Here is a 16,102-nt window from a genome sequence, read left to right as displayed (position 1 = left end):
AACTACTTAATCTTCAACAAGAGTTGTTGAAGAGTCTACTACCTCAACAAGAGTTATTAACATAGGTTCATCTAGTAGGTCAAATCCACCTCAAGTGTTGAGGAAACCTCGACATAGTGAGAGGGTTGCAAACCCACCTATTCGCTATATGGGTTTAACTGAAATCCTAGCTATGGTAGCTGATGGCGAGGTTGAGAATCTATTGTCTTATAAGAAGGCAATGAAGGATGTTAACCGAGATGAATGAATCAAAGCCATAGATTTCGAAATGGAGTCTATGTACTTCAATTCAATTTGGGATCTTGTAGATCAACCTGATAGGGTTAAACCTATAGGTTATAAATAGATCTACAAGAGGAAACGGGGTGCTGATGGGAAGGTGCAAACCTTCAAAGCTAGACTGGTGGCAAAGGGTTATACCCAGGTAGAGAAAGTCGACTATGAAGAAACTTTCTCGCCTGTTGCCATTCTAAAGTCTATCCACATCCTCCTATCCATTGCCTCATCTTATGACTATGAGATATAGCAAATGGATGTCAAGATTGCTTTTCTGAATGGCAATCTTGAGGAGATCATTTATATGGTGCAGCCCAAGGGATTCATAGTCCAAAGTCAAGAGCAAAAGGTTTGCAAGTTGAATCAGTCCATTTATGGACTGAAACAGGCATCTCGATCTTGGAACATAAGGTTTGATACTGCGATCAAATCTTATGGCTTTAATCAAAACGTTGATGAGCCTTGTGTCTACAAGAAAATCATCAACAGTTTAGCAGTTTTCACAGTGTTATATGTAGATGATATCCTATTCATTGGGAATGACGTAGGCTTACTGACTTTAGTTAAGAATTGGCTAGCGACCCAATTCCAAATGAAAGATTTAGGAGAGGCTCAGTTTGTTCTTGGGATTCAAATCTTTCGGTATCAAAAGAACAAAATGCTAGCACTATCTCAAGCATCGTACATTGACAAGATGTTGATCAAGTACTCGATGAAAAACTCCAAGAGGGGCCTATTGCCTTTCAGGCATGGAGTTACATTGTCTAAGGAACAGTGTCCTAAGACACCTCAAGAGGTTGAGAAAATGAGACGGGTTTCCTATGCATCTGCCGTAGGCAGTTTGATGTATGCGATGTTATGTACTAGACCTGACATCTGCTATGCAGTGGGGATAGTCAGTAGATATCATTCTAATCCAGGACATGGTCACTGGACAACTGTCAAGAACATTCTCAAGTATCTTCGGAGGGCGAGTGACTACATGCTTGTGTATGGTTCTAAGGATTTGATCCTTATAGGATACATTGACTCTGATTTTCAGACTGATAAGGATTCTCGGAAATCCACTTTAGGATCAGTGTTCACTTTTAATAAATGGGTTGTAGTTTGGCGAAGTACCAAGAAATGATGCATTGCAGACTCTACAATGGAGGTCGAGTATGTAGTGGCTTGTGAAGCTGCTAAGGAGGTCATTTGGCTCAGGAAGTTCCTGACTGATCTGGAAGTTGTTCCAGACATGTCTAGGCTTATCACCCTTTATTGTGATTATAGTGGTGCTGTGGTGAATTTCCATGAGCCTCGGAGTCATAAGCGTGGAAAGCACATTGAGCAAAAAATACCATCTCATCCGAGAGATTGTGCATCGAGGGGACGTAATTGTCACGAAGATAGCTTTGGAGCACAACGTTGCTGATCCGTTTACAAAGGCTCTCACGACTATAGTGTTTGAGTGTCATCTACAGAGTATGGGTCTATGGGACGGACCATGGCTGGACTAGAGCAAGTGGAAGATCTTGTACTGGGCGTTTGTGCCCTAGTTTATTGTTTTGTGTACTTGTAATTTGATTATCTTGTACACCCCATTAGCTTTAGAATAAGTGGGAGATTGTTGGGGTTAATGCCCTAAATCTCGTAGGGTCCTGTAGTTTGTAAACACTTGTATGAACAAACATCCTGTGATTTATAATATAAGATATTTTATTCACATTGTCTATGAAATATTTGATATTTTAGTTGCATTAACCATAAACCAATAAAATAAGATCCATGGTTATCATTGTAACTTAAACATGAATGTGGAGATATATACGTGGATCGTGTTTTAAGTGATAACTTAAATGGTCTATAGTATATGGATAAGGTTGGATACCTTATCCTAGTGACACTACAAGTATGACTCGCTTTGCAGCTGTTACAAATGTTGTAAAGTGCTACAAATGGTCTGATCTTGATCATTCGTATATTAGATATGCGAGTGGGGATATTCTATACAAAGGAGTTTGTAAAGATTGGACCACGAAATGTTTAGTCTTGTTATATAACGTTGTTCATAATTGAGGCTTTCATTTCACTAGGATGACCATAGGTAACATGACCTTAATCCTGAGCGAGTTGTGAACTCCTGCTTGTGAGAGCAGTCCTTTGATTTGTGTGGGTGAGAGTGGCCAGATGCCGACTCAACAAGTCTACTATTTTTGGGGATTCGTCTGATTAGGGAGCTGGGAACTTAGCTACACAAGATGGAATTCACTCCTTCCTCGAAGCAGGGGTAAGTAGATAAATTGCTCCCTTAAGAGCTGATTTCAGGGCTTGAACAATGTGACGCCACACCCTCTCTTGGCCCGAGAGGGGTTTAGTCATAATGGGACTATGATCTATTGTTCATTAGAGGGATTAGTGGTACTTAAGAAGTTAGATGTAACTACAGGGGCAAAATGATAATTTGGCCTAGCTGTACTTCCGAGCGATTTATGAAGGGTCATCGTACTGTTGATTGGTTATATCCAATGGACACAGATATATCTATAGTGCGAATAGTGCAGCTGTCAGTCTTTAGTGGAGTGCTCGACAGCTAACGGATGATGGATAATGTGATTAAAGAGTTTATTCAGTTATTCACTTACCATTGGAGCTTCAAGTTACAGGTCCATAAGATCCCCTTGGTAGCTCAATGGATTTAGGTTGAGAATAAGTTTTTGGGTTAATTTGAAATGTTCAAATTAATAAGAGGGAATTTGATTATATATGATATAATTCAATTAATTCAATTATATATGATATAATTGATATAATGTATTTGATACATTATTGTTTGATTGGAGGAACTAATATTTGAATATGATTCAAACATAATTTCTATGAATAAGATTCATAGTTATTAAATTTAAATAAATATGATTTATATTAAATGCCATAAATAAAGAAAAAGAACTATGGTTTATATATTGTATATGATGCAATATTAAAACTATTGATAAATATAATATGATAAGCTAGTTATCATATTTATTTATATTTATTAATTATTTGATAATTAAACCTTTTTCTCAATAACCACCCTTAGTGGGCAGTTATACAGTTTTTAGGGCAAATCTGAGATAAAATAAAATTTGATTTCAAAATCTCACACGACTGATATTATTAGTAATCGAGTAAGAAAGTCTTACTAAATGATCACTTGAGAGACTACATGATCGAAGGGTAAAATCACACTTATCTCATCAGATCTATCATTTCTGAATTGTTTTTGTTCCTCTCTAGGATCTAACTCTCTCGTTCATCTTTTTCTTTGGGTGTTCTGGTGAAATTGAAGAAGAGAATGAAGATCTTTAACATGCAGAACAAGAAATGTAAAGAGGAGAGGAAGATCAACACAATGGTTTAAGTGGTTCGATCAGATAGACTTACATCCACTGTTAAAGGTATGAGTTCTTTCTTTTATTCAAAGGTTTAAGGATGTTTTAGAGCTTTTACAAAATTCTCAAAATTATGAACTCTCTCTCTCTGATTTTCTTCTCTCTGAATATTTATAAGAGGTTTTACAAACTTGAATAATAGTTAGTCATTTTCTATTGTTCAATAGTCTTTAACAAATTCTGCTTTCTAATGTGAGGTGAGTTGGTGCATGGTTCAGCTAGTGTTGCTCTTGAGTTAAGGTAATTCTTAGTCCATCTTCTTTACATAATAAATGGCACTCGTTGGGAAAGCTCCCATTCATTGAAGATCTTTCCAAATATAATTTTTCTACAAAACCAGTCATTTATGACAAAATGTTGTGCTCATGTATGACATGCTTTTTGTACCTACTTTTTGTCATTTCCTTCCTATTATTGATTAAAAAAATTATCTGATGAAGTTGCTACAATGTAGTTGACAGTTTTTCACGGTTGGATGTATGAGTAAGAAGTATTCCAAATTTATATCCAAATGGTTATTTAAAGAGCAAACAAATTTCTTAATCTACATCTAACCACTATTGGATAATGTTTGTGTTACCCAAAAGATATCAATCTCCAAGTCTTTGGAGCACTAGAAACTCGTACTTTATAATAGAAGGCTAACAAAATTTTCCATCTTATGAAAGTTGTTCATGTTGCAATAAATTTGAGATAGTTCTTCCAAGTCCTTGGGCTCAACTCAAGTCTATTGGGTGAAGCCCAAATGTATAATGGGCTGAAGAGCCCAAATGCAAAGGAGCTTTAGTATGGGTGCGCACCACCTACTATTTCCATACCTATATTTGACTCTTTTTTCTTTTTTCTTTTTTTTTTTTCAATTTTTACCCTTTTAATTTCTTACATTTTTCAGTACAATAGATAGTGAAATATTCAAATGTTTTGACTTCCATTCTTTTATACTTTATGAATTTATTGTATTTTTGTTTTACATTATTATAGGGTTTAGTGAAAGTAAAATGAGTCTAGTATTAATTATATATCATTTTATTTAACTTTTCCCTTATAATTGTTATATCATTAGCTTTCAAAAAAAAAAAAAGGGAAAAAAGGAGGTAGGGATAACTATTATGGATTTTTTTAAAAGAAATCGTAACTATTACACAAGTCTTCCTCTAGCCGCAAATATCGTTAAACTCTATAATTTGTTTTGATCTTCACAATAAATGAGTTGCCAACAATTATTGTTTAAGTTAGTTCTGGCTCGTTTGATAATTTTTTTTTTTTGAAAATTAAATCTATTTTTTTTTACATTTTTACATTTTTGTTTGATTTTTTAAATTATTGGTAAAAAGTAGATAATTGAAAAAGAAATTTGGAGATGAAACTAATGTCTATGAACTTAATATTTAAAAATTTTTTTAAAAAAAATGATGGCTCAGAGCCTACATTACTCACTTTTTAATTTTTTTTTTTTTTACATGATTAACTCTTTAATTTTTTTTTGTTTTTATTTGAATTTTTTTAGTAAGTAACATTTTTTTTTAATCTTTCCATTTTTTTCTTCATTTTGTTTTCGTAGAGCTGTATGCCATTGTTGTATTATTATTTGTTCCTCATTCTATTTTGCTTTCTCTATCTATCAGCTTCAACCCATTTTTCTTTTTTATACTAAAAAGAAATTATGACAAATATTAATTTATACCAACTTTGGGAATAGTATCAATTTAAAGTCTAAACTAATAATTTTATCAATTTAAACCTTGAACTCTTGGGGTTGTCTCAAATTAAACCTCAAACTAATAATTGTATCAAATTTAAACCCTAAACTTTTATTAATATATCAACTTAAACCTTGAACTTTCATAATTGTTTCAATTTAAACTCTTCATTATGTTTTATTTAGAAAAATTTATGAAAATTTAGGGTTTTAAATTGATATATTTATGAAAGTCTAAGGTTTCAATTGATACATTTATGAAATTTCATGGTTTAAATTGATACAATTATTAGTTTGAGGTTTCAATGTTAGACATATTTAAATAACAATATTTTTAATTAAAATATGTGCTATGTATGTGGATTAATAATTTATGTTATTTTATTAGATTGTGCCCTATGATGTGATATAATTAATTAAGGTCTTAGATTCCTAATTGAGTATGGACTTAATGAGTAGAAGTCTATTCCTAGTTAATTTGGGTTTAATGGGAAAGATCCTAAGACTATGATCTCCAATATACTAAAACAATAAGCACTCAGTCTTTTTTGAATCCCGCAGTCGGAATTTGGGTTGAGGAAGACCATAGTTATCTATCATCATCTTGAACTTATCATTAGTTTCTCAATGGAATCCGATATGTTATTATTCTTGACAATAAATGATCCAAGGGTTTATCTGTTCAATATAGATATTAAGAATTTATGCTAACATTCAATTGATACAATTCCTAAAGTTTAGGGATTAAACTCATAAAACTCCAGATTTAAATTGACACAATTATTAATTTAGGGTTTAAATTGATACATCCTCAAAAGTTAAAGGATACACATTGATATTTGTCAAAAAAAAAAAAAAAAAATTAAGTATAGTATTTGGTATGTTAATTTTAAATCTTCAAATTTTCGATAATTTTTTTTTTTTTTTCTTGCACATAATCATAGGACAGAGGCATAGCAGAAACTTTTGGTTAGTAAGAAATGTGGATAATGCTCTTCACTCCCAATATTTTAGTTTAATCTTTGTAATTATAAGTTAAGTTTGTAGTGATAAATTTGTTTATTTAGGACAAAATCATAGACAATCTTGAAGTGGATCTCTGTAAAGACGTGGGTAAATCCTAAATCCAAAGACAATTGAATATACCATTTCTCAAAATCATAGCTTCTGAAAATTCCATTGGAGCATTAAATTTATGGAACTCCTCTATCAAAGTTATAGTATCACCGTAATGAATCTAACAACACTGACAACCCCATATTCTGAGGGAGACCTAAACATCAACATTCAGTTTTGAAAGTGGTGGTGGTGGGGGAGTTGACAAACAACAATTATACAAATACACCCAATTTTCTTTTTGAAAAAAAAGATTGTGATATGAAATATTTATCACTGTTACGATCATTACAAGAAAAAAGATTTATGTCGATGTCAAAACTTGCATCCGCATATAGGGGTATCCCGACGACAGAAGAATTAGTCGTCAGGATAAAGAACCTATCCCGACATCAAAATAAAGGCATCGGAATAAAGGATCTATCCCGACGCTAAAATAATAGCGTCGGAAAAGACCCGAGTATTAAGTCTTAAAACCCCTTCCCACTGCCGGTCGCCGCCGCAACTCTCCCCTCCCCTCACTAATTCTATCCCACACTCATTCCTCTCTCCCATTCGCTCCAACCCTCCCTAAGTTTTTTTTTTTCTCTTCCAGCCCTCTCTCCCATTGTTCGTTGTTCAATCCTCTCTTTCGTTTGCTGTCAGTCATCGCCATTCAACCTGTTTGCCTCCACTTTGCCACCAGTCTCCCATTCTTGTGCCGATAAGATTTTTCTCACCTTTTTTTTCCTTTTGATATTTATGTTTTTTTTAACGTTATGTCAAATTTCTAAATATAGGAAGAGAATATGTTTTTTTTTTAATTTAAATTTAGCTTTTTGGTTTTTTTTTTTTTGCTTGAAATTTGTTGAAACCATATGTGTAAAAGTTGTAAAAACATAAAGAAAATGTTTGTTTGCTTTAAATTTAATATTTGGGCTGATTTGTTTGAAGCTTATATTGATAGAAAGTTACTTGTTAGATTGAGGAAATTGAACTTGATTGTTAACGGTGTGTCGAGGATTAATGAGGCAAAGTTTTGCATTTGTGTTACTGAAATATGAGTCCATAATCGTTGTGTTATTGTTGTTTTGACTGTTGAATTGAGAATTGTGAGTTAATGTTGTTCGTATTGTGTTCTTGTTGTTTTGAATATGTGTTGAAAAATGTGAGTTAAACACTTGAGTGAATATATATATATATATGAGTTGAGAAAAGAAGTTTATCTGGTGTTTTAGTTATAATCTAAATTTCTATATTATTTATTTTTCTATGGGATCAATGTTATGTCTATGATAGGACTAAAATGTTTTTATGTTAATGTTATGTTGGTTAAATTTAAGTTTTTTTTAAAAAAAATCAAGACTCATATTTTTGTTATTTTTAGTTCATATATGTCTATTTCATTTTGGAACTATACAAGTTGAAAGGATATTTATGACTATCTAAATGAAGTTTGGTTGTTGTTTGTTTACAAATATTTTGCTTCATACAAACTATCTGGATATTTAGCTACAATTGAAGCAAAGAGAAATAAAGTGTTTTCAAAAAATAAAATAATTCTTTTTTTAAAAAAATAAAGTCAATGTTGATGCTACGTAGGCATAGACAAAGGTCATCTATCCCGACGTTATAAGTTAAATGTCGGAAAAAGGTCAATGTCTGTACAAACAAGATATTTTGATGCATACAAATGTAAGCATCGGAAAAGCATCTTGCCAATGCATATGAATGTCGTTGGCGTAGAGGGTCTATGTCGATGTCATATATTCAGCGTTGGCAAATCGATGAACTTAAATAGTGTCGGCATAAACAATCTATGCTGACGGCAATGAAAGGTCGTCGAGATAAGATATTCTAACAAACCTATCCTGACAGTTTTTGCTGATGTTTCAGAAGCGTCGGCACGGTCTTTTATCCCGTAGCTTTATAGTGTTGGCAAAAGGTCCTTTTTTGTGTTGTTGTTGTGGATAGCTCATTAGGTTAAATATTTTGTATTGTAAATTCCTATTTTTAAGAGTTTTATTTTATTGATTCGAGTTATGATTTGTTTGAATCAACCTCTAAATTCAATACTTAGTAGTCCCTTTTGTATGAGTTTTTTTTTTTATTATTATTTATTTACCTGTGAAAACAAGAGTTTTCTCTTGCATTTCACCTTTTATTATTTTATTTTCTTTTTGTTACTATATATATAAAGAAATAATCTCTCATATCTATTTGAAAGTTTATATTTTTCATCTTCATTTTATTTACAATATCTTAAAAGTCAGATGAATTTGAAAAATCTCTATTCAAAGATTGAAACAGATAACATTCTCATATTTTGTTGGATGCATGTGCATATATATTAAATTATATGTAAGTTCATATGAAGCAAATATAAATTTATATAAAACTAATCTATAATGAACTATCAAAATCTAATCATTCTCTATAAGACTAATCAATATTATCTGTCCAACCTTGTTTAAATAATCAACAAATTCTAAATAATAAATCACCATCTTCCATGACAAAATAAGAATTGTTTTATATTAGTAAAGTAGAGACATTTTTTCACATTTTCCACAATTTATATCCATGAGATATGTGCATATATTCCCAAAAAAAGAAAAAAAAAATTCTGTTTCATAGAAATTAGACCCACCCTCTACTCAATCCCATTAATCGTCCATGAAATTTTTATACGAATAAGCTAAATCAATTAAAACATATAACAGTTCGGTTTTCTAGGATTTAAACTAGGTCGTTATTATAGACATACATACATGCAATTTAAATTGACATATTTTCATGACTTAGTAAAACCAAATAAATAGCATAAAATAATTAACTTGAAAACTAAATAATAGAATTTCATTTAAGAGGATACCCTCCAAACCATAAAACAAAACTAGAAAATTCTCTTAAAAAGTTTAAAAGCACAAATACCAAACCTTCAAGTTCAAACAGCAATACTAGCAATTTTAAAATATAAAATTCCAAAAACATGAGTGAAAGCATATGACTAGTCCCAGTGGCTTGATCATGGATTCCGCTTGTCATTCATCAGTATGTTCTTTCCTTTACTTGAAAAAGAAACATGAGAAAGAATGAGTATAAAATACTCGGTAAGTAACCCAGCTACCGGAGTCAGGCTAAGCATTTATGTTCTCTTGATTTTACTCTCTAGTATGACATTCATTAACCTATGCTTTTCATAGGATAACCATCTAATGGATAGTTAAACCTGTCCTATCGTAGGTGAGTGTACCCACAAATCTCTGGTGAGTCTCGAAGGAAACACAAACCTTTGGTAATTCCGAAGGAGATCACTACCTTTGATGAATCCTTAAGGAAACACGAACTTCTGGTGAAATCCCGAAGGAGATCACCACCTCTAGTGAACCCCGAAGGAAATACGAACCTCTGGTGGATCCTGAAAGAAACATAAAACTTTGGTGAATCCCGAAGAAAACACAAACCTTTGGTGAAATTCTGATGGAGATCACCACCTCTAGTGGGTATCTAACTATGGGTGGGGGATAACTATCACTATCATAAACAACATGCATCATAACATAAAGTCTCACGATCATGCAAATACATATTATCATGCTCAATATTCTTCTAGCAAATCATATAAAAAAAATTAATTCATGTTTGCACTCATAACATGCTTCAAAACATCATTAAGATAAGCTTATTTATCCTCATACATCTTGATGCTAACCATCTTAGAATCCTTAAAATTATTCTTAAATTATCACCTGACAAAAGGCGGTTTCAGTGGTAAGATTACTTAACTCAAAATTTGGTCACAAATTTTAATCCAAGTAATTAATCTTCTTAAAACTTTTGGAAGACTTGAATCCACCCTATCACATAAATTACAAATTTTAATTTACTTACCAAAGTTGTGACTTCGTCCAAAATAAATTCTAAAACTCAATTAGATTGGCCAACCTAAACATAAATTAAATCCAAAATTAATAACTTAATTTTTCACAATTACTCTTAATCCAAAAGGGAACAAGGTATTAAAGTTTACCAAAACTTACCAAAATCAACCCGTTGTAACACCACACCGCACGCTTTCAACGAATAATTCCCCAAAAGCTCGAATCTAGTCCAAACATAATAGGTATTATCAGTTTTATCCCAAAAACAAGTGAATACCCAAAATCTTCCAAGAAAATCTAAAACTCAAATCTTATCCAAATTATCCAAGATTCCAACGAAACCTAACAATGGTGGCGACGATCGCTGGAAGAAATGGCATGGCGTTTGAGATCAGGGGCCGAAATGGCTAGAGCGTGAGCGTCTGAGGTCAGGGGCCAAAGCAGTTGGAGCATGCGACTTGGAGAAGAAGACTAGTGCGACTGGCGGCTGGGCTTGGCGACTTCGATGAAGACAACAACGTCGGAGCGAGTGGCTAGGGATGGAAGAAAATCCATAAAAAGCTTGAATTAAAATAGTCAATAAAATACAATAGAAAAATGACTCGTATTGATTAGAGAAGAAGAAGAAGATTAGAGGGAGAAGTATGAAGATAAACGAATAACTTATTCATTGAATTGTTGAAGATATTGAGGTGGGTTACATTTTGTTGGACTTTATGGAAACCCAAATGTGAAGATGAAGATTAGATATTCTAACTTTTATTTTTCTTTTCCTTGTAGTTTTGGTCTCAAGTAGTGAGTTTTTTATATAGACTACATAGTTTTAAATTGGGAAAGATTAGATGAGTTATTATCTTTTTCTTTAAAAAATGTAAGCATAAAAATAAATACGTCAAATCGCGTGGCATATACGTATCTGTAAAGTATCTGGAAGTATCTATTTGATACGTGTCATTTACAGATTCTTTGTCTTATGTGCTTCATAGCCCACAACTAATAAATATACAGAACTCTTCCATTTTTTCCTTTTTTTCAAATCCACATTTTTTTTTATTTAAAATCTCAAATCTTTTTTTGGAAAATAAATTTAAACCAATTATCTCAATTCAATTATTTAATTCTAATTATCTTCTCCAAAAATTTAGAAAAATCAAACTCTCTCAATTTTAATTCAATTTTTTAATTACATCAAAATTGAAATAATTTAACATAAATACCAAATTTTCCTTTAATCAAATCTAAATTTCAAAATTCTTCTATGAGCAAATATTTAAATTGAATTATCTTTTTACAATATTCAAATTAACCTTCAAACTTTAAAATAATTCTCAAATATTACAAATAACCAAAATTAAATTACACAAAAATTTAGGATGTCACAAAATATCATTTGATCTAACTTTTAAAAATAAGGATGTATAACATTTTGTGTCACTCCCTCGTGCTCATGTTTAACTTATCTAATACACTAATACTCTCACACGCTAGGATTCTTACTCCCTCACTCTCTTGTGCTCACGCTCTTTCTTGCTTTCTCACTTGTGCTTGTGTTGCGACTATTAGACTCTTTATTAAGATTACATTTGAAAATCGTCAATGCATTCAATTCTTACTCATGTAAAGTTCTTCAAAAGTTGAATCAATAAAATAGATTATTAGAATTGATGCGACATTTTTTAAAGGAGAACTCAATTGAGAGTCGAAAATGATTCGTTTGAAAAAATTTAGAAGTTTAATTGATAAAATAATAAATCTCACATGATGTCGTGTATCCAAATAAAATATAATCGATGATACAAATTGATACACTAAATAGAAGGCCAATATTTAAATGGTTATAGATCGATATTTTCCCAAAATTTTAATGCTTAAATGTCATTTTGTTTTATAAACTTTAAATTAATTATGTTTAACACACTTTCATTTTGATTTTTGAAATTGAAAGAAAAAAATCATCACTCTTATTCAGTTATTATCAAAGTTTAAAATATCAATGTCAACGAAAATATCAAGATCTTACTTTTACGAAAATTTTGATAGAAATATCGATAAAATATCGATTTCAATTGATATTTCTGGAAAAATTATAAAAATAAATTTAAATTAGTAAATTAATACTTTATGATTTCTAAAAAAGTTAAGAGGTATATTATTTATATTAGTGACATTTTGATAATTATTTTTGTGATTGTGTATTTTTATATAATATAATGAAAATATCAATTTTCATGTCGATATCAAACTATGGAAATATAAAAATATCGACATTTCGATAGAAATTTAATACTATAGTTATTATCGAGTCAACTTCCTCTCTTATATTTTTTCTTTTCTAATTAGCCCAAAATAAATCCTAATTAATGTAGTCGATTTTTTTTCCTTTTTTAAAAATTCGAAACTTTTTATTTATTTATTAACAAATTCTATCATGATTCATGTTTGAAACTCTGACAATGAAGGAGAAGTAGCCAATTAATTGATTTTTTTGGATGCTATAAATTTTCTCCATAAACTTTCCATTTCGATCAAATTTGATCCTAAATTTAGATAAGTCTTGTTCCAATAATTTGCCCACCAATAAAAGTAAACATAATGTCATTAATTTCAATAAAAAAAAAAAACTTGGGAAGAAAAAACAGATTTTTTTTTTCAAAATTTTTAGAGCAGATATCAATTTTGTACTCTACTTTATATCAATCTCAAATTAGTATTTATACCGATTTAAACAAATTTTAATAATGGATCAATTTATAACTTTTTGGGAGTGCTTTTTAGCTATTTTGTACTCATTTCCATTGAAAATCGACTTAAAATCACCTTAATAAAAATAATTTCTCCAAAAATTTTACTGAAGTAGCAAGAAATAAGTAGAGAAAAATTAAAGAAAGACGTGTATGTGAAATTATGCTCTAATCTAATGGAGTCTCATATTTCTCTCTTATTTACACTAATCGAAGTTAAATAAGTATTATATAACGAGTTTAAATTGGGAATCTATATTAATTTAAAGTTTATAATTTAAATTAATTTAATTATTAATTTGAGATTTTAATTAATATGATTCTCAATTTTAGTAAAAATTAATTTTAGTGAAGAATTATTGAGAGCGTGAGACGAACCAAAATGATATTTTAATTTATTCATTATTAATAAATTGGTAAATTAAAACTGCAAAACATACAAACTTATAAAGTAATAATAAAAAAGTACAAATAAAAAAATATAATATGGGAATATATTTTAAAATTTTATAATAAAAATGTTAATCGATTGTAAAAAAATTCTAAAATAATCAACAACAAACTACAATATTTACACCCACGTCATAATGAAAAATTTTCACCATTGATTTATATTTTTACTATTATTATTATTTGGTAACATTCTTTTAATTGAGCTAGTTCAATTTTAGTCCTTTCCTCAATGTCCAATTATAATCCCAATAAATTTTAAATTAGTCTCTAGTATTAAATTATTTAAAATTTGTTAAAATTAAATATTTAAGATATTACTTAACCTCAAGGTTCAAAATATCAAAATTCATGGATATATCGGAATGAAAATTTTTGGAAAAATAAGGAAATGAATGGAAATTGTTATAATTAGTTTTAGATAGTTAGGTGAAATGATATGAAAATTTAATGAAAAAAGGTTTGAATAAAATTTAAAATAAATTAATGTTTTTTTTAGTTTTTTTTAAATCCAATTCCTTTAAAAAGGAAAGTTTTGGATTTAAAATAAAACTAAAAATTGAGAAAGGTTGAAAATTAATGATATTGGTGTGTGAAATTATGAAATTGTTTCTAATCAGATCAACAAATTGAAAAACTTAAAATCGATTGACATAACTAATTTAAGAAAAAGTCGAAATATTTTTGAACTATCGAAATTTTCTTGAAAGCTCTTCGAAAGGAGGGAATCGAATATTATGGAGATTTGGATGGAAATTTTAAACTAAGCTTTGTTAATTAATGAAGTGAAAGAAACAAAGCATTACCAAACAGAAGAAATGAAGAAATTGTGTAGACTCTTCCACCGCTAATGGCAAAGAAACAAAGAAAATGAATCTCTCAGACGCTTCAAAACAAAAAGTGATTATGATTCCAAATTCTACAGTTTTACAATTACAATAAACAAGAAACTATACTAATCTAAACTAAACTAGTCTGTGTTACAATTTGTTTGCAAATGGTTATTATTAATCATTTTATTTATCTAATCCATTTACTTATTTATTTATTCTACTTTGTTAATTAGTACCGATTAAGAACCTGTGATTCGCAGCTTCGTTGATGAGCATGAAGGGCATCGAATCAATCCATTGATGTTACAAGCATTGCAGCCTCTGAATCCAGTTTTTTCGATGTAGATCTTATGGCTTCCATCGCATTCTTCACAAACAACGAATCGGATTCCGCCGCATACCTCGCAACACCACGGCGTCGCCGCCGCCGCTGCCTCCGGAAGCCTTTCGATTAATCTCTTCAACTCTCCGTTTTCATTCATCACTTTGATTTCCTCTACTCCACCGATGTACCGACCGCCAATGAATACTCTAGGTAAACTCAGATTATTCCGTCCGATCGCATCCTGTAACTCGTCTACGAATCTGGAGTCCATTGAGAGGTCGCGTTCGTCGATTGGAACGCGGAAGCCTCTGAGGATAGATCGGACGACTCGGCAGTCTTCGAAGGTGCGGCGGACGACGCGGAGAGAGGTGTGGTAGAGGATGATGCAGAGGTCCGAGTCAGGGAGGAGGAGGCGGCGGGAGGAGGCGGAAGAGACGGAGAGGCGGTGAGACCAGGAGCGGAGGACGGAGGTGGAGAGACGGACGCGGTGGAAAATGGAAGGTTTCTTGGGAGTGTTGGGAGGGGAGTCGGATCCGGAATAGGAAGCGGAATCTTCACGGCAGAGGTCTTGAATGTCTTTGAAGGAGGAACAAGAGAAGTGGCGATGACGTGGCTTCGCCGGAGATTGGAGTCTGGTCGGCGATCTCAGCCATTGAATTTGAGACCACATGAGAGAGAAATGCAGAGACGACGATGAAGAAGAAGAAAGGCAGAGTAGTGAGTAAAGGCGTTTTCTGAGGGAGAGAGCGTTTTTAATATTTAAAGAAAATTTATTAAAATTTACGAAACCCTAAACAAAAATAAAATAATAATAAAATAAAATAAGGAAACCCTAAAATAAGCAATTTGGGGATTTTGGGTGTCTCAATTGTCAATGGGACTACACTATTTTGTTAGATTTAAACACAATGTATTAATTAAAATTATGAATTAATAATTATATTAATTTAAATCGTTGGTATATTAATTCTAATTGTCTACCACTATGGTATTAAATTTTCATAGAAATGTCCATATTTTCATCAATATTTTCACGTTTTCATGTATTCGACATAGACATGAGGGACAAATCGATATTTCTATAACGTAGAAAAACCCACGAAATACAAAAAATTATCATAAAATGTTACTAATACAAATAATAGACATATTAACTTGTTTGTAAATCATAAAATATTTATTTACTAATTTAAATTTAGTTTTTGAATTTATTGTTTTTATATTTTTTCAGAAATATCCATCAAAATCGATATTTTATCGATATTTCAATCAAAATTTCTGTAAATTTGAGACTTTGATATTTTTGTCGATATCGACATTTTAAACTTTGTCTGACCCTTTTTAAATCGTATGTTTTTAGAACGAAGTCTAGGTGTAAATTAA

General features: G+C 31.1%; 1 protein-coding gene across 1 annotated transcript; it reads right to left on the bottom strand.

The window, feature by feature from the left end:
- Positions 1-14,448: 14,448 nt before the first annotated feature.
- On the bottom strand, positions 14,449-15,481 carry LOC120081015 (uncharacterized protein At5g39865-like). Its single transcript, XM_039035697.2, has one exon. It carries the CDS (start codon positions 15,387-15,389, stop codon positions 14,634-14,636), a length of 756 nt encoding a protein of 251 aa, XP_038891625.1. The 5' UTR covers positions 15,390-15,481; the 3' UTR covers positions 14,449-14,633.
- Positions 15,482-16,102: the final 621 nt, after the last annotated feature.

Source organism: Benincasa hispida, chromosome 7 (assembly GCF_027475165.1).
Source record: "Benincasa hispida cultivar pf3 chromosome 7, pf3_genome.v1.1, whole genome shotgun sequence".
NCBI lineage: Eukaryota > Viridiplantae > Streptophyta > Magnoliopsida > Cucurbitales > Cucurbitaceae > Benincasa > Benincasa hispida.
The sequence above is the reverse complement of the archived record's forward strand: the minus strand, read 5'-3'. Positions and strand labels throughout refer to the sequence as shown.